General features: G+C 37.2%; 1 protein-coding gene across 1 annotated transcript in view; it reads right to left on the bottom strand.

The window, feature by feature from the left end:
* Positions 1–3255: 3255 nt before the first annotated feature.
* The window catches only part of AVL9 (AVL9 cell migration associated), a 41451-nt gene continuing 26388 nt past the window's right edge, over positions 3256–18318 (bottom strand). The window contains exons 9-16 of the mRNA XM_083857168.1: positions 18026–18095; positions 16873–17420; positions 13976–14110; positions 12979–13198; positions 11444–11561; positions 10652–10705; positions 8687–8775; positions 3256–7843 (exon numbers count right to left, since the gene is read on the bottom strand). Coding sequence (XP_083713294.1) covers positions 7749–7843; positions 8687–8775; positions 10652–10705; positions 11444–11561; positions 12979–13198; positions 13976–14110; positions 16873–17420; positions 18026–18095 — 1329 coding nt within the window. The 3' untranslated portion in view covers positions 3256–7748. The remainder of the gene's footprint in view (positions 7844–8686; positions 8776–10651; positions 10706–11443; positions 11562–12978; positions 13199–13975; positions 14111–16872; positions 17421–18025; positions 18096–18318) is intronic.

Below are 18318 nucleotides of genomic sequence, written 5' to 3'. Positions count from 1 at the left end.
AGCAGTTCTCCAGTCATGGTACAAACTCTGCCCTGTGAAAGCAAAGAACAGCAGGCATTAAGGAGGAACACTTTCGGTAAGTTCAGAAGATGGCAGACTTATTTTCAGTCTTCAGTAATCAGGAGCAAATTTATTTACTCCATTGTCCAGACTGTCACTGTTTTTTTCCTATATTGTTTCTTACTGCAGTAAATACAACTGCAGCCTTCAATAAAGACAACACCTATATATTGTTTGGGCTAGGTCTCAAGGGGCTTGACAAAGTTTTGTCTTGTACAGTTATTAAAGGTTTTGACTGGAAAAGGAGCTTTAGATAAGAAAGCTGCCAGATATAAAACTCTCCCTGCTGCTTTGGCATTTTGTGCCATGTGAGGATTTATGGGACTCAGAGTAACAATGGCAAGCTACCAATTTTTTTTTTTTTTTTTAATGAAGGTGACATAACATGTTTGCATTTACCATTACATAAACTTTTTTTTTTTAACACCTACATTTTTTAGATAAGAGGTGTGAGGTGACTCAGGAGCTCCTGCTGATAGGTCTGTTTATATTGCTTTCATGTTGCAAGCCTGTGCAAGGGAGCACACATAAAAAGAAAGACAGAGATACTCCTTTATAATGCAATTTGGAGAATCACATACCTCAGGCAAAAACAGGAGCTGTATCTAAGTAACTCCAGCCTGGATGGGCTGCTCAGTTGTGTGGCTTGTTCTCACTTCGCCCTACTCTTACCAGGCTGCATTAGGCTTTAGGACAAGGTTTTGTAATTTTGTTATACTGTTATTTTTGTTTGTTATTTTAACTGCAGATGATCTATAGCTAGTGAAAGAGCAGACTGGGCTCATTCTGTTACTGAGAACTTTTCATCTTGAGTTTAAAATCTTATGTGTAGTTTCTTACTGAAGGAAAACAAAACAAAAGGGTGTATTTGAACAGGAAGTAAGAAATACTAAATTGTGGTGGCTCTAAGTCACAACTGCCTCAGAACCTGGAAGAACTTGATTTTATCCATTTAAGAACATCTTTTGAAATACAGTCAGTCTGCATGACTTCCTGCTTATCTGCATATTTTATATTTTTTCTGTACATTACCTGTATGTTTTGTTTTTTTAGTGGCCCAAGATTATAAAGTACCTTATGTAAAATTTATTTGCTATTAATAATATGGCATTTAAAGACTAGTCAAGTGGTGAACAGTTCTCTAGTGCCTGCTAAAGACATACTAGTAGCTCACTTAAACAACTAGTTGCTGAGCTAGTATTCATCCCCAAAGAAAAACAGCTGGCAAATGCTGTTCTGCAGTCTAAATTCTTGCCTTGCATAATTCCAGAAGGAAACTGTGCAGCCAAAGCATTGTCATCTGCCTGGAAGTGGTCACTAGTGGAAGAATTAGAGAAAGACTTTTGCAGGAACAAAGACAACAGCTGAAAAAATGAAGTTCTCATGTCATAGAGCAAATATGATTAAAGCCTCACAGAGATCTAACTAGTGTCTTACTACAAAGCTTCAGCCTAATCTTAGCCTATTGAACCTGTACTTGGCTTTGGAGTATATTTACATAAAAGTTTCAGCGAATCAGCTCATGTCCTCAAGCTCTGCTACATTTGCAAAGAAGTTTACCTCTTTTCTGGTGAAGCTAATTTAAGTCAGTCCTACATAGTTTCCGTTTCCCTTACCTAAAGTAATAAAAAAAGTAATTTAGCACTGCTAATTTATTTATTTATTTATTTTTATTTTTTCCAGTGGTTTAAACACATACATAATTGCAAGTTTAATTTTTGTCCTAAAGGATCAGTCAGATCAGGGAATTATGCTCAGGTTTGCAGAGAACAGGATCAGACAGACAGTTAAATTTAGGGGGGGAATAATTTGATAACATTTTAAAGATTATTTCAAGATTTAAAGCACTACTGTTTTTCACAGTATATCTCATTTCACCTGTCAATGTCTCTTAAGATGCACAAGCACCTGCCCCATTGCAGTACAGCTAAGGGACACCGGTGGACAGACCTGTAGACCACTAGCTAGCCAGGATGGTGTTTTTCCTCCTTTGATTCCCATTTTCAGCTACTTTCAAGTTGTTTTCTGTTTTTTGCTGTGGATTCCTACATGAAAGAAGCTATAAGTTAGGCAGACTCTAAACCAGGCTCACCTTTAAAGCCAGTTTCTTTCTACTTCATGCTTAACATTAGCCACACAAAGTTCTATTTAGTTCCACTTTCAGAAGTATTTAAAATACCTCCCTCCTACAACATTTCTCATGAGTACAGTTCAGCAAGGCAGAGTTCTTACAGAGCCTATAAACCCAGAGGAGGAGTGTGAAGAGAAAAAACACATGAAATCATTTCCAAAATTTAAGAGCTGACATATGTTTCAGCCAGCTCTTTGGCACATGGCAAAATCCATATACACAAATTTTTCACAGCAGCAGAGTCAGTAACCACGGGTCATATTAGGCAATATGTTAAGCTTAGTGGGGTTTTTTTGCCACTCCTGGTATACCTGGACTTTTAAATTCTCCACTGTGTTTCTGTGTACATTGCTTCAGATGTGAGATCAACTGAGTTCCCTTCTCCAGTATTTTCAATCTATTTCATACAGTATGCAAGTGATGTTATTTCCCTAATTGTTTTTAAGACAAGATGACAGCTGTCTTCACTTCAAATAACTGTTCTTCCTTCAGTCTAAACATTCTTGCTTCATTATGCTCACCTGATCCAGAAAGCAGTGCCACAATATTGGTGATCTGGATTCAGACAAAAAAAAAATAAAAATAAAAAAAGAGAAGGTTGTGTAGGTATTCTCTGCTACTGTTTAGGCAAACAGTAATTGGGCTTTCATCAATATTAGTCAATAAATTCAGGGGTGGAAGAAAAAACAAAACCAACAAAACACATTACTTGATCGGTTGATTTTGAAGTATTATTACAAGAGGAGCAATGTATGATTCAGCAATTTTGACTTAAGACAGCTAGAGTTTCAAGTTCCATCCCAACTGAGATCAAGGCACCTGTGTACAGATGTTATGATACGTGATGTCAAGTTACAGGGAATAAGGTAATTTGAGTAAGGGTCACTATTTAATTAACAGAAGTGATCCATTTCCCTATTTTTTTTATGAATCCAAACACTGCTTCGGATGTTTGTAAAAGAATGGGGTCAAGACCCAGAAACATCACAGAAGTAAAGCTCTGTGCCTGCTTTTTAAGTCAGTCCCTCTCTAATATAGCATTAAAGACTCAAAACACCAGGAAGCAATTTGTCATACATCTTTAATCATAATACAATAATGTAGTGTTTCTCCCTTTAATGAATACTCTCCATGTTGCCCTTTTTAATGAAAACCAAATACCTGCAAGAAAGTGAAATTGCAGTGCATAAAAAGCATGAAGTAAATTCATCTTTCAGTGGCTTTGCACAACTACTTGCACATGGTCAGAAAAACCTTAACAAATTTTAAGGAATTGCAACCATTCACTACACATAACCTTTGTCTAATTCATATCTAAATGTTACCCAACACAGTCAGTTTCCTCCTTCTGGAATACCCATTTACCAAATCATTCTCAGACAGGGACAGTGACAGCTGCAGTAGAAGTTCTGAAGTTTTAAAACATCTCACTGTGGCAGAGAATTGGATGTGCAGCAATTGATTTACACAGCATCTTGATTTTGACCAGATGTCACAATCCACAGAAACTACAAATTACTTTGAAGCTAAATTTACACCAAAATTTTAGTTGTACTTGAAATTTTTACTGATGTAAGAGAGGTCTGTGACCTCCTGAGAACTTTAATCAATTCACAACAAGCAGCAACAGGGAATAAAAAGTCACTCTAGAGGATCCCTTTGTCCTAAATTTGCAAAAAGCAGCATCCATAATCAATTTAAATGGAAGACAAATTTCAAAAAGGCTGCCAGTGAATTACAAGCAGCTACCAATATCAAAACCAGATGCCTACAAGTGTCTTCTGGTAGAATTAATTTATTAAAATAATACAGCTTTCTGAGCAGATGGAACTTTAAACAGGCTGGATGTATTTTATTTTTCAAGCAGCACAGGAAAAATCAAATACATTACTTGTATGTTCAATTATCAAGCAATAGTTCCTATGTTTAAAAATTGTATTCACACCTTCACTTTTACAACTAAATACTGCCACGTTAGTTTCTCTGCTTAGTAATAATTTGTATGGAAATCAGAAGCTTGTTTAGGCAAAATATTATATTTAATTACAAAGGTGCTTGAAACAGAAGTACAAAGTCAAACAAGTGCAACGTACCAGAACACTGACCTAAAAATTCTAATTAAATTGTGACATTTGAGGAAACTGGTGTGAGATGTGTACAGGAATTAAGGTTATGACATGAAAATGACCGATGAAAGATGATGAACACTGCAGTCAAATGAAATACAAGGTCAGCAATACTTAAGTCTTGTGGGGTTTTGGGGACTTACATCTCGTATCTACACTCAACAGGCAGTTCCTCAAATGCTGGCACATGCAAAAAGCTGAGGCTGATGCCTGTGATGAGAGCAAGTTGAGAGGTGTGCTATTGTGTTACCTGTAAGTTAGTGTGTGCTGCATGTTGACAGCCAGAAATACCTTTGCAACATCAAATCAGGACAGAGCTGTAATACCTTCACTGTTGATTGATTAGAGGCACTATCACCAATTCACTTGGGAACCATTGTTTCTTACAGTGCAGAAATAGATGTTAGGACTTTTGAAATGGAAGTTGACTGCCTAAATCTTTCTGAATAATTAATAATGCATGCACTGGAAATATTAAAGCAGGAGAGGAAAATAACTTGCATTTGCATTGGATTTAACTAAAGAGGTTACAAACAATAAGTTAAGAAGAGAGCTACATGAGCTTAGATGAACCTCAGTGGCTGCATGCCTTCCTACAGCCCAAAAGTAAGCTTAAGCAAATGTTGGAGAGCAAACGTAGATGTTAATGAAGAAAACTAATTATGAAGATCACTTCATCTCCACCCACTTGTAGAGTCTTAATCACTGCTTAAATCTGAGTTTAAATGAGTCCAACTTGCTAGCAGGGTGCCAGTTCTTAAAAAGACTGAAGAGTAACATAAGTTTTTTATTCTGTCATTTGTAACGAAAGGAAAACACTCCTAATCAGAGTGTATGTTTGGTTCCACAACAGAGGCAGCTGGGACAGTGAGAAAAAGGGTGCAGAGAAAGATCTGCCTGGTTTTCTTGCCCATAAGAGAAAAATTGTGAAATATCCCAACAGAATCACTGTACAAAGCAACAAACAGCCAATGAATGCACCTCCTTCTGTCTTTCCTCAGATTAATCCATGAGAAAACAAACAAACAAACAAAGCTCAGCTTTCTAATAGCCCTAGGCCAGTGATGGAATCTGTGGGAACAAGGGGAATGCAGAGAGCTAATGATTGGCCATATAAATTTGGAGCATTTGAGAATTCAACAGAGAAAACCCAAGTGAGGAGATGACAAAGACAAGGATATTGAAAAGGGATCCTTGAAGGTCCTGCTTCTACAGCTTGTACATGTAAATGCCAACCACTTGCCTGGCTTCTAGAACTCACCATTGTGAGCTCCTAAGCCTAAATCTACCTAGGTATGCCTTAAATTGCTGGAGTTAGTTTTATAGGTGCTTAAATCCTTTATGCATCTTTCTTCAGTCTTCATTACAACGTGGACTATGACCACTTAAATCCCAGAGCACAGATAATATGTTAGTCATTTCATAAAAACAAGTGATTATTTTGGTTTATTTTCTTATTTGCATGCTGATTCAGAAAGCTCTAGACTCACCATGAATAAACAGCTCTAGTCTTAATTCACTGCATATTAAGTAATACCTAGTCTTTAAAAAGATGTTAATGTCTATTACAGAGTTGTGGAATAAAACAGAAAAGAGCATCAAAAGTTTTGCCAGAGGTACAAAGACACACACAGACCAGGAGCAATGGCTGCAGTTTGATAGATACATCTTACTTGTGTGTCAGAAGCAATAAATTAGTAGAGTTTTAAGAGCCTTTTTTGCCCTTCTCAAATCAAACTACTCAAACTGGCTGTTTGCCTTTAGGATTTCCACAGGCATTCCATCTAGTCTGTCCTGGAAAAAAAAATTGAAGAAGGCTTTAAACCAGATCCCATGTTTTCAAATCACTGAAGCAAAAAAACTGACAACCAAGTTGCTGGACAGTGACAGTGTTATGCAAGTGTGGCTTTTCTATTAACTTTACAAATGCACATAAGGAATTAAAACTTAATTTCCTAAAAACATTTGAGCCTTCTTGTTTATCTCTTGTGCAGCTGCTGCATTTCATTTGAGGAATAGGAAATATAATCATGACTACAAATCTTGGCCCTAGAAAAGAACATGGCAAAATGCTGACAGATACTGATGAGGCAATAAACTAACAGCCTTTTGGTACAAAAAAGTTGGAACACTTGATAATGTAATGTAGAAAATGTTAAGGGCAACATGTGGGGATGTCAGAAGGCATCTAGAGGCACACACATTGCAAGAAAACAGGAAATAATCTCCCTTGGAATCAAGAAATGTAGAAAGTGCAATAGGCTTGTATACAGAAAACACCACATGCATGTTACATAGGAAATACAGCATTATGCCACATCTTTTCAAATAAACTATTATATTTCTTCACATAAGGATATGAACTGAGCTGTCCTAGTTACTCTCAATTCTAGTGTTACTTTCCTTACGAAAAAAAGCAGTTATCCAAACAGCACATTCCCTGAGTCAACACAGAAAATTCACATAGCTGATTTTCATTTGGAAGAGTCCTCAAAACTTTACTGGGGGGAGGAAAAAAAAAACCAAAAAAACCCACACAGAGTTTGCTACTGTGCTAGTTTTGGGTGGGTTTAGTACTTCATATTCACATGTATGCAACTACATTAATGTAATTACATCCTAACTTACAACACTGTCTATGATCCAGTCCCAGTTTGGGAGAAATGCTTTGTAATTCTTTCCCTGAAGAGATCTCTCCAACTGGAATCTCATTCATATCCCATTGGAAAAACTCAGCCAAAATATGCAAAGGTATGAAGGCTGACTGCATAACATGAAAAAACTACTGATTTTGCAACTGTCATACAGATTTGGAGACACAAAGAGATAGAGATAGATTCATTCAAACAACTACATGGATATAGAGGATACAGAGAAAAAAAAACCCTTGTCAGCCACAGTCTTACTCTGCACCTTGTTGACTTTAATTTGCAGGTAAAAGCATGAAAGTTCCACCCTTTAAGGGTTGCAGAGATTCTCTCAAGTCCAACCTAAAAGAGGAATTATTATTTATATTCTGCTTATTTCTAATAAGAATTCACAAACATTTGGCTATCTGGATTGAAAAATAGAACTACTTTACATAAATATCTTCGACATCCAAGAAAATGTACAAATCTGAAGTCAAACACATTTGGCTTGCAACAAGCCCTGTTTGCTAATGTCTTTATAAAGGCTCAGTTTTAAAGAGAAGTAGTCATTTTAAATATAACCAATACACTGCAAATGCCATCCCATTTTATGGTGACACTCACCATTCTTCTATACTTCTAGGGAAAGTGAATAGTAACATTCCACATCTGCTTGCAAGCAACATATACCTTATTTTGGTCCTGGGTAGGTAATCTCCACTCCTACATTTTGGAGTGGTCTTTACAGCTCAGAGAAAGATTGCACCTGAAATAGTCAGCAGCATTCTGCCAAACCAGCATTTAGTCCCCAAGGCTTTGGGTTGAATGTGTGAAAGTGGAAAACCATGATGACATTGCTGATTTTGCACTCGTGAAGGCTCCTCCAACAGACTGACCTGCAATACAAAACAAAGATAAATAGTGAAGTGTTATTTTTACTGAGCTGCCACAAAGAAATACTAAAAAAATTAAAATAAAATTACTCAATCAGGTGTCCAATTTGAGATTTAAAATCCAATTTTAGAGTCTGTGCCAGAAAATACTTGAAGAACACAGCAGCTCAGCAGAAGTGGCCTATGGTGTCCTTTGCCTGGGAAGGCTTGGTAGACTTTGGGCTGAAAGGCACTCCTGACCAGAGTGCACCACAGCAAAAAGAAAAGACAGACTCCAGTGGAATAAAAGAGAAAGTTAAACAGTTTTTGGCACAGCTATTCCAAACAACTATCAGACCCCTTAATGGATGAACTCCCATTAACTCACACTGCAAGATGACAACGTGATGATGCCCCTGTTCAAGTGCAACAAGTGCTTTTCCAGAAAGTTACAGACTGCTGCGAAATCTGCACAAACTGACAAAAGGACTTTTTCTGATCTCAACCAACTTTGGGTACTTTTAGTCAAAGTGATACCAAAGTGGAGAACAACTCAACACAGATGGTGTTCAAAGTATTTACCAGATTACATGGAATCTCTTACCTGAACATCTCTCTTCCCTTATTCACCTCCAGGCTACACTGAAAAAGGAATGCACACTAATTTCTTTATCTAGCTGCTTCTCTTTCTGCAATTACACAATATATGGGGCCTAAATCAGCAGCTTTACCCATCAAAATGTTGCTCTGATTTGTGCACGTTACAAAGTACACTTTGACTAAAATAAAATATAACTAAAAAATAGGGGATGCTTCCTTAAAAAAGATCTGGCATAGATTTAAACTGATTTTAAACAGATTTCTTACCTACAGCTTTTCCTGTTTGTACCACATTCCGGCTGGTAGAAACCATCGCATTTCCAATCCTCTTTCCACGTTCACTGTTTTGCACTGAGCTGAACAAGAGAGATACTGAAGACTGTTAGTTGACTGACTTATTACTCTCAGGTGTAAATAAACTAGGTAAAGGATGTATCATTACACACAGATTTACATAGCATACGTATATATATAGTTCACATATATGGTCAAACCCAACTCCTGCATTGATCTTATCCACAGAGATCAGTTAGGCAAGCTTCTCAGAAGATGAAAAGATGCTGCCAGCAGGACAGGAAATCAAAATACCCAATGGTTAATTCTTACAAAGCACACTTTAAACCCTTCACAGACTCCATCAGGTTGGAAAAGATGTTTGAGATCATGGAATCCAACACAGGACTGAATACCACCCTGTGAACCAGACCATGGCACTGAGTGCCACATCCAGTCTTTCCTTAAACACCTCCAGGGAGAGTGACTCCACTTCCTAAGCAGCACATTCCAATGCTCTGCCAATCTTTCCTAAATGTTTACCAAAATGCATTTATGATCAAAATTACAAAGTCAGATTTGCAGTAGGTTTGGGAATTCATAGCACTAATACATAATATTTAAACAGAACAGCAAGCGTAACTGATCAACTGATCAGTCCTTTTTTTCTAGACAGAACTTACTTTGTATCTTTGTCTAAGATTAAATTTTTGATCAAGGACAAGTTCACACTCACGCTTTTGTTAAAGAAATGCAAGAAAATTACAGACATAATCATCATTTGGACAGAAAAGCACAAAAGTGATCAGTTCTACTGCACAAGTACAATCACTTGAAAATAATCTCATTTAGTTTTAAATTATAACTTTCAAGTCCACATTTCAGGCTTTGCAAAGCCATTAATGTGAAACTTAACAACACATCATGCCACATTCTTTTCCCACTTTCAAAATCTTCAGTGTAGAGGGAAAAGACAGAAAAAACAGAATACACCAAAATCAAGTCTAGGTTCAGTTTGCAAAGGCAAGTAATTTTGATAAGGATCTGGTATCAAAGTCCCACCTACAGAATAAAAGCACTGGTGTAAAAATACTTATTGTTAGAAGCACACTAAGAAGTACTGGACCTTTTACACTGATGTCACACTACCCAGAAGAATTAGTAACTCCCCTTTCAAACAAGGGGACAAAACCAGGCCAACATTATAGACACCTCTAGAGCTTTCAAATTATGACTTTGTAGAAAGATCATGCATTAATAAAAGAGAGAGAGACTGTTGTTTTATGGTCAGCATGGCTAAATGAGAAAAGAATCCATTTTGCCCAGTGCTTAAACCCCAGGCTGAATTCTGGCTTCAATTAGAGCTGAACAACTATGGAAAAACAAGCACCACTGAGTTTGAGACTAGAATTTTAAAAGGCTGCAGTTGAGATCAACTTAAAGTTCCTCTGAGTCTGGTACAGTAAGACTGTGCAAAACTCATATGAAACTTGTAAATGGAAGGAATTGAACGACATCTCACTATGCATACAGTAAACTTTGAGTTTTAGAAAAATGCTCTATTAAAAACCATCTAATTAGAAAGAAAAAAAAAAAGCTGTTTTCTCCTAATAATGAGACCTAAAATCAAATCACTGATGGAAGTTTTAACAGCTTTAGTTGACAAATTTAACATAAACATACAAAAGCCTTATAATTGCAATGCAAAAAATCAAGGCTATATTATGTAAAGTGCAACACAAAATAGTGCATTTGCCTTTTTTTAAAAAAAATATTTATTTCAGGCAAATGTTTCATCTTTAGATGTGGTGCTGTTTTGCACGAGAACTTTGAGCATAGTTTCATGAAGATGGCCAATTTGAATCCTTATCTTGTTTAGTTCATGATAGCAACAATTACACAGTTACTGATATTTGACCACACTTCTAAAAAATACATATCAAAGTACCATGTACTTACTGTGACAACCGTAACTTAACATCTGATACAGAGTACTGTCCCTGGAATGGATGGCTAGAAGAGGAGGAAAAACCCAAGAAAACATTAATTTCTTTTTCATTATGAATCTGTATCAAGCAATTATTAGCTGTATTCCCCTCTGTAACTTACCAAAAAAAAAAAAAAAAGGTTAAAAAATATTTTTCAGATGACTACTCTATCACTCCACAGAAGTCTCAGTTGCAGTGACTATTCAATCACAGATTTCTTATGAACTACCTGAAAGGTGCCTTCTAATTACAGATGAGATATTAACAACCTTTTCATACTCAGTCAAAAGCACCTCCTTCCAGCAACACATGACAAATAGAAAATATCCCTTAAGCAGACCAAAAGAGCTTTGTAGGTCTAAGGAAAAACCTTTTTCAGACTACAGCAACTGACAAAGTAAAAGCAAACAACAAAAACACCCTGCAGCAGAGTAATAACCCACACTAAACAGAACATGTGCAGAGCCAACAGTGGTACCAAGCCTGGCATTGTCAAGCTTTCAGTGAAAATACACACAAAACAGCCATATCCCCTTCCATCCCACCACTGACAACCCTGGACACAGCTACTCTCTGCACACCTGGAAGCAATTCATAAAAAGCAGAACCATGTGAGGACAATTCCTGAGGAATGACAAATTTTCTGTAGCTGGAGACAGCTGACAATCAACTTGAGTAAGTTTCACTTCTCTTGACTCTGGATATGTTTTTCTTCATATAACTACTGCCCAGAATTAGAACAAATACTACAAAGTTTCCTTACCTAGAATTTACCTCTGCAAGAGCTGGATGCTTGTTGCTATTCCATACTCTGTAGTTGTGGGTATTTTTCCAGGCTGTTACAAATGCTGTTCCAAAGTCTGACAAAATCTTTTCATTGTCTGATAAATTAAAATAAAGATGAGAATTTGAAGAAATTCATTAGAGATGTAATAATTACAAGACAAATTACTTTTTTTCTTGTAAGAAAAATTTCATTTTTCCAGGCTTTTATCAAGTCAGTAACAATTAAAATTCCAGTACTAAAACCTGTGTACTTCAAAAATAGTTTATTTTATTTTGAAGTGTCAAAAATATACAGTATCAGGACAAGAGGGGAAAAAAGAGCTAAAAATTACTTTTCTTATTTTTAATTAATTTTTAAAGATCTAAGAGCTCAATTGTGAAAAAAAAAAAAAAAAAAAAAAAAAAGAAAAAAATCCAAATATGTCTGTTGACTTTTTCTCTGGGCAGTGACAGGAAAGGGAAAAGAATGGCCACATAGCAACCAAGAACAAAAACACAATTTGCACTGGCCTTGGTTAGATACATTGGGCTTTGCTGTACTGTTATTACTCATTCAAATTTAGTAACTCCCAAATCCATTCCAAAACTGCAGTAGGAAATACTGTGGAACAAACTTATCGTAACAACGACCCCTTTAAAACACTGGGGAGTACAGTAAGTAATTTAACAGCCAGCCAGTGAAGTAGCATGAGTTCCCAGAAAACCCTAATATTTCATATCAATCTGGTAATCCTCTTAAAATATTAATTTTGTCAGACCAACAACTTGGCATCTTCCAGATTTTAACATCAGGTTCTCAATCCCATGTTTTCTCACATATACCACAAAACGAAATCTGAATTTAATTTGTGTGAATAGAGAAAAATCATTATGAGAATGAAGCTAACAGGGTAAGTGCAGGGCAAATTAAACATTTTCTACAAATAAAAAAAACTGATTCTTTTATTTATATTCACACAAAAGGCTGGAACATAGAGAATTCCTTCTGAGGTAAAGCAAAAAATGTTGAGCTCCAGGAAACAAAAACTTACGAAGCCTGTAAATGACACTTTTCATGTATATGAATCCCTACTTTCCCATTCAGACCATAGCAAGAAGGGAAAAGAGCTGCAAGAGTCTAGTAAAACTTCCTGAAAGCAGATGCCTAACTTCATGTCTCCTTGAATCCGAGTAGTTTCCCAAAATTACCTTCAGGTTGCAACAGTCTAGAAGACACTCAATTTGTCTCCTGACATATAGGTTTCAGGTACTTCTACTTATGAGGAAAACTTAATGACATCAAGGACAAGAAGACATTCTAATAAGAAAGTGTGTGTAAGACTCTGAACTAAGGATTAATAACAAGCTTGTCAAGAAATAACAAGGATAGTCAAAGACAACTGAAAAAGCCGCCTAAAATGAAACTTTAGGCAGAGGGAGATCCACTGACAGACCACACACATTGACAGCAACAGAGCAAATGCTTGACATGTCCACCCTCATCTCCATCCCTAGACAAGGTATCTGTTCTACCTGGTTGCAGCACAGCAGCAAGCAGTGCATGAAGATAAGCACTGAACTGAGCCCTGATCCACTCATCTCCTCCTTCCCATCCAGTGCCATCAAGGAACACATCATCTCTGTTCTCAGTTACATGCTTCACCAAGTAATCTGAAAATCTTAGGTCAGCAGTTGTTGGGTTCAGGATCTTACGGAGCTCTGGATCGTGGATTTGCACATGAGCATCTTCTATCTGTTTGAAAATAATTCCAAAGGTAAACATTTATCTAAATAAAACTGCTTATACAAACTTAAACTACTACATATTGCTACCTAAATCTAAACACTCATTCCTCCAAAATACAAAGAAGAAACAAATGGCCAAAGAAACTGTTCTCAGAAAGTCATACTGCTCTGATCTATCCAGAATTCAGTCATTTCCCTGGCACACAGTAAAACTGCTTATTTGACAGGATTTAGCAGAAAGTTTGGCAGAGGAAGTATGGTGCTCTTTGATTATCACCTCTATTTATTAAGTTGATTACTTGTATGGAACATCTTAAGTTACCAGATTGTGATCATATAGTTGTGTCTATTTGCTAGAAGTGGGTGTTTTAGATACTGTGTTTTTACCCTCCTGATTAAATCAGATGGAAGTCAAATAAGTACCTGTATCTGATTCTCATCTGCAAGCACTTATTTTCGTGCTCACTGAGACCTCACTACAAAGCCATGAAAAAACCCATGATATGAAAAATTAAATTATATCACCAACACAAAAAAAAAATTAACAAGTACCCTGCAAATTCAAATATCAGGTACATATAAAAACATGGACAATAGTTTTGCACAGCTGATCTAATCTTGTCCTCTCAAGTCATAGAAATTTAACAATCTTCTGCCGCTGAGAATTTATTTCATATGGAAGGAATTCAAAATTCAGGCATGCATGTGAAATGTAAAGCTACATTTAAAACAGAACCTCAACTTCCCCCAGCTCCCCCCCCAGTTCAAATGCAAAGATCCATACTTCCACAATTGCATCACTCAGGTGTTTCTGCTGACGGAACAGGATGTTGGTAGCTCCTGCGACAAAGCCGCGCACTGTCACATCCGACAGGAGATGATGCTGCTGCAGCGCCATGTACGGCAAACAAAGGTACCCCTGGAGCAACAGAGACATTCACAGGAATAACATTAAAAAAAAGTGCCTGTATTCAGAGGTTTTCCCAATAAAAGCCAGCATATTTCACCCAGAATGAACCTTGGTTATTACAGTTTCAGCCACAATCATCTGTTGTTTTGCTACATGACATTTGCAAAACGAAGCCACCAGGTTCCACATGAATTAAATTTTTCAAGAGATTGTGTTGCCTTCCAGTCTCAGGATTGAAACTGAAATCCAAAGCAAAGGACGAGAATTAAATGTGTTTGTAAGGGAACAGAATAAGCAGTATAAGAGCAATAATAAGCAGCAGGAATGAGGCCTCAGGTCAGTTCAGAAACAAGAAGCCAGTGGAGATAAGGATTCATCTCTCCAGTTGTGCACATGATGTCTTCTGGTAGTTGTGAGGCACATAATGCAGGAAAGCTACAGACAGCTATCCATTTTGTGGGTGGAGATTTCCAGACACCAGGGGTAGCAATCAATTTTTGATTAGCATATGCAAGCCTGCTTTAAGAAGGAGCAGGACAGAAAACAACACACTGTGCTCTTTAGCTGCTTCAGTGTTGCAAGTTGATCTAGTATCCTACATTCCAATTAAAAAAAAAAAAAAAACAACCCAAAACATTTGGAAAAAAAGACTTTGAGTTAGTCACTGAGGGATTATGGAGAGGCAGATGTAGGTAAATTTCTTTTTAAACATAGGATCAACATATCCCTGACATCAAATTCAGCTGTTCCAAAGCTCTAAGAGCTCAACTGTGAGCTCAAAGCAATTTTTTTCACTGGGGCTAATGGCACATCGGACAGAAACAAAGAGCACATACACTTTATCACCCAGTACGTGGTAATTGGAAACATATGGAAGAAAGGAGCATAACTACTCCCTTTTGTTGTATTAGACACAGGGACGGCCTTAGAGATGACAAGCATTTATCAGCTAAAAACAAACAGCCTGTGTCAAAGGAACAACAGTGCTTTGAAATGAATCACAAACCTAAAATGGAAAGTTTTCAAAAATTACAGCTTAAAAAGCAGGAAAGGGAAGGTTTAATTACTGTATACTAAAGTAGCAAAGTCTGGGAAATCTTTCACTATTTAAAGTATCAAATGTCAGTTTACAAATGCACATTTGTAAGTACAACAACTTTTATTTCCATGAACATGTTCCATTCCTTTTTAAAAGAGTGCAAATGAAATTACTATTAGATCTTACAGAACTGGTACTAAAGAAACAAGTACCACAAGCTATTTTCCCTTATGTGTACCTGGATAATGTATTACGCCACCTGGCAAAACTTCCTCCCATTCAAATTTGTCAGATTTATTAGTCTTTCCATGGCATGGCATAAAACAATCCTGAGCTAAGAGCTCTAAATGAGATGTAAACTTTCCAGTAAGTGGTTAAAACTGTAACTTTGAATCAGATTTTTCTGCTAACTCAGACATGCAAAGCCTTTTCCGCTTTAATTACACTGGCTGAACTCAAGTGAAAAGTGCCTTTGTGGAACAGAAGGTAAACATGCAGAAAATGTCAGCTTCCTTAAAATCCTTTTCCATTTGATGAGCTTAGCAGCAAACAAAAGTTTGCACTCGGAGGTCCCCTTATCAATTATTTTATTCTTGCTTTCCATCTAGTATTTTCAAAGAACTAGACTAAATACAACTTACAGGTTATAGTGCACATTAGACAGATCATAAGGACAAACATCAAATGCAGATCTTTGTTGAAACAGCATTTCTAATGGTGACATAAGGCAATACAGGGCAATGACATTTGAGCTGCTCACTTGAGTCCACACAGTGTACTATTTCCAATGAAAGCTAGAGTGATAAGCTTAAACACAATCATAAAATACAATATTCTGCACGGAAATTCAAATAAACTCCTGCAAAGGAACAAAAAAACCTCCCCAACCACATTGAACATCCGCAGTTTGAGGAAATAAATCTGAATCTTCTATCTTCTACTATGGGCAAATGTTCATTTAAAAGTTTATTACATTAAAAACAAAACAATGAAATGTATTATATAACTTCTTTTATTGACAGCAGTAGCTCTAAAAAGGATTCATTTTACCTGCTTTTTATGGGAAACTAGCCCCATTAACCAGCCCCGCTTATCATTCCTATTGCTTGCTATCTGATTATGCCTACCAGAGTCAGAGATTCTGGAATACCTGGAGTTCAATTAGGTATCAGTGCAAGCTTAAAATTCAGCAGCTCAGCACCATGCACAGGGAAAGAGACACAGGAAACAGAAAGAATTATCACAGACAGGAGGGTGAAATTTCACCTTATCTATTTTTTATGTCATTTTATATGTATATATGCATTTATATACACATTTTGTGCATATATACACATATGCATTTAAAAATACATATATAGATATAAAACATATAAAGGCTTCTGAAGTACTCTGATCTTGCCCTACACAGGTTAGATCACCAGTTCCTCAGACAAAAGAAAACTGTAGTTTCTGCTACATACAATTTATTAACCACAGTGGGGCTGCAAGTTACCACCATGTAAAATTGCAAAAAATTTGCAAATAATATTCAAGTGTAGGTATGAAAGTGGAATGCAAATATGCACATGCACAACCCTCTCAGGTCTTTCCACCTGCCTAGGAGAGAGCATACTTACATGTTTTGAAGTACCCTACTGTCCACTTGGAGTTCAGTAACCACAATTATTAGCCACTTCTGGGAAAAAAGAAGTTTTTACAAGTTACCAGGTACCACAAAGAACATGCTTACCTTTGTAAAAATAGCCAGTGGCATCCCATACTGGTCCTCTTCCAACCCAGACACCAGTCCCTGAACAAGCACCGTGTGCCCTGTGTTTGCCTGGGGCTGCACGGTGATGGGGAGGCTCTCGGAGCTCACGCCTTTGCTCCGAAGGTTTTCCGCCTGTTCGGGTGCTGGAGCCTCACGTTCTCCTTCTTTCAAATTAGACTCCTCCAAAACGCTGGGATCCAGGGTCTCCCAGTCACTTTCTGAGGATGCTGGAGAAGCACGGGAAGGAACTTTCAAGCGCTGCACAGTACCATTGGAGGACTGAGCTCCATTGCAAGTTTTCTCAGGCTGGGAGAAAGGCACATTTGCTTTTTGACCTTCCAGTGAATTATTTCCTGCCATGTTCTTGTCTCCCTCTCCCATTCCTAAGTTCGCATTTGATGCATCAGCAGCAGACACAGAAACATAGTCATCTAACTGTGGTCTATTTTCCTGTAAGCCAGCATCCTCTGATATGCTCTTTCTTGGTCTGTACTGTGAGCAGTCACTAAGACCATGTTCAATCATACCTGGAAAGAACAGCACATATGAATATCAGAATCTCAATCAAAATTTAAGTGCCTTTTGTGGGGTGGGGGGAAAGAAGTGCTGCTGTGTATATAGAGGAAATCATGTATTTTAAAGCACTACTTTGGGGAGGGAGGGGTGTGTTAAAAAACCCAAACCCAAGCTCTACACTTTCTCTCCTAAAGGATCTGCCCTAACATTTTGCTTTAAGAAGATTGGTTAGAAGCTAAGGATTAGCAAGGTTAGGGGTTATGTTTGTTTGTTTATTTGTTTTTTAAGAGCACATGTGGAAGGAAAAGTTTGTATTTTGGGATTTTAAGGAACTCAACAGGAATGTGTTACTTATTCAGGGGCCCCATCTATGTTACCCACAGGAAATACAGAAAATCCAGTGGCTCCAATTAAGCACAAGAAATAACCCATAAAGTGCAAGTAGTAAATGTTAGGAGGTATGTGCACAGTACATGGACGTGCACACAAGTCACTCATTTTTCAGGCATATTAACCTAACTTAGTTATCACATAAGTTGATTTCCAAGTGACAGCACAGCCTGTCTCAGTTATCACCAGAAAGTATATAAAAAGAAGTTTAAACTTCTCTTCTTACCAGGAAAGAGTGACAAGACAGTCATCAGAGCTCCCACCAATCTATTTACAGGAGAAATATAAAACAGCACCTGGTGGCAGGAGAGAGGGCAATGGGAGGAAGAGAGAATGCAAGAGAGGAAAGGGGAATTAGGGAGGGGAGAATGAGAAAAATAACATTACACTGATGCATGACAAATGACCCATGCAAACTATTCAAGGCACTGCTTTTTGTGTTATATTACAAGGTCTGCTTACTGACAAAACTTCCTACAACAATTCAAAGTAAATATTTAAATATGTCTACAGAATCCT

This window comes from Zosterops lateralis (assembly GCF_965231275.1).
Source record: "Zosterops lateralis genome assembly, chromosome: 1".
Classification (NCBI taxonomy): domain Eukaryota; kingdom Metazoa; phylum Chordata; class Aves; order Passeriformes; family Zosteropidae; genus Zosterops; species Zosterops lateralis.
Note: the sequence above shows the minus strand (reverse complement) of the source record. Positions and strands in the feature narration are given on the sequence as shown.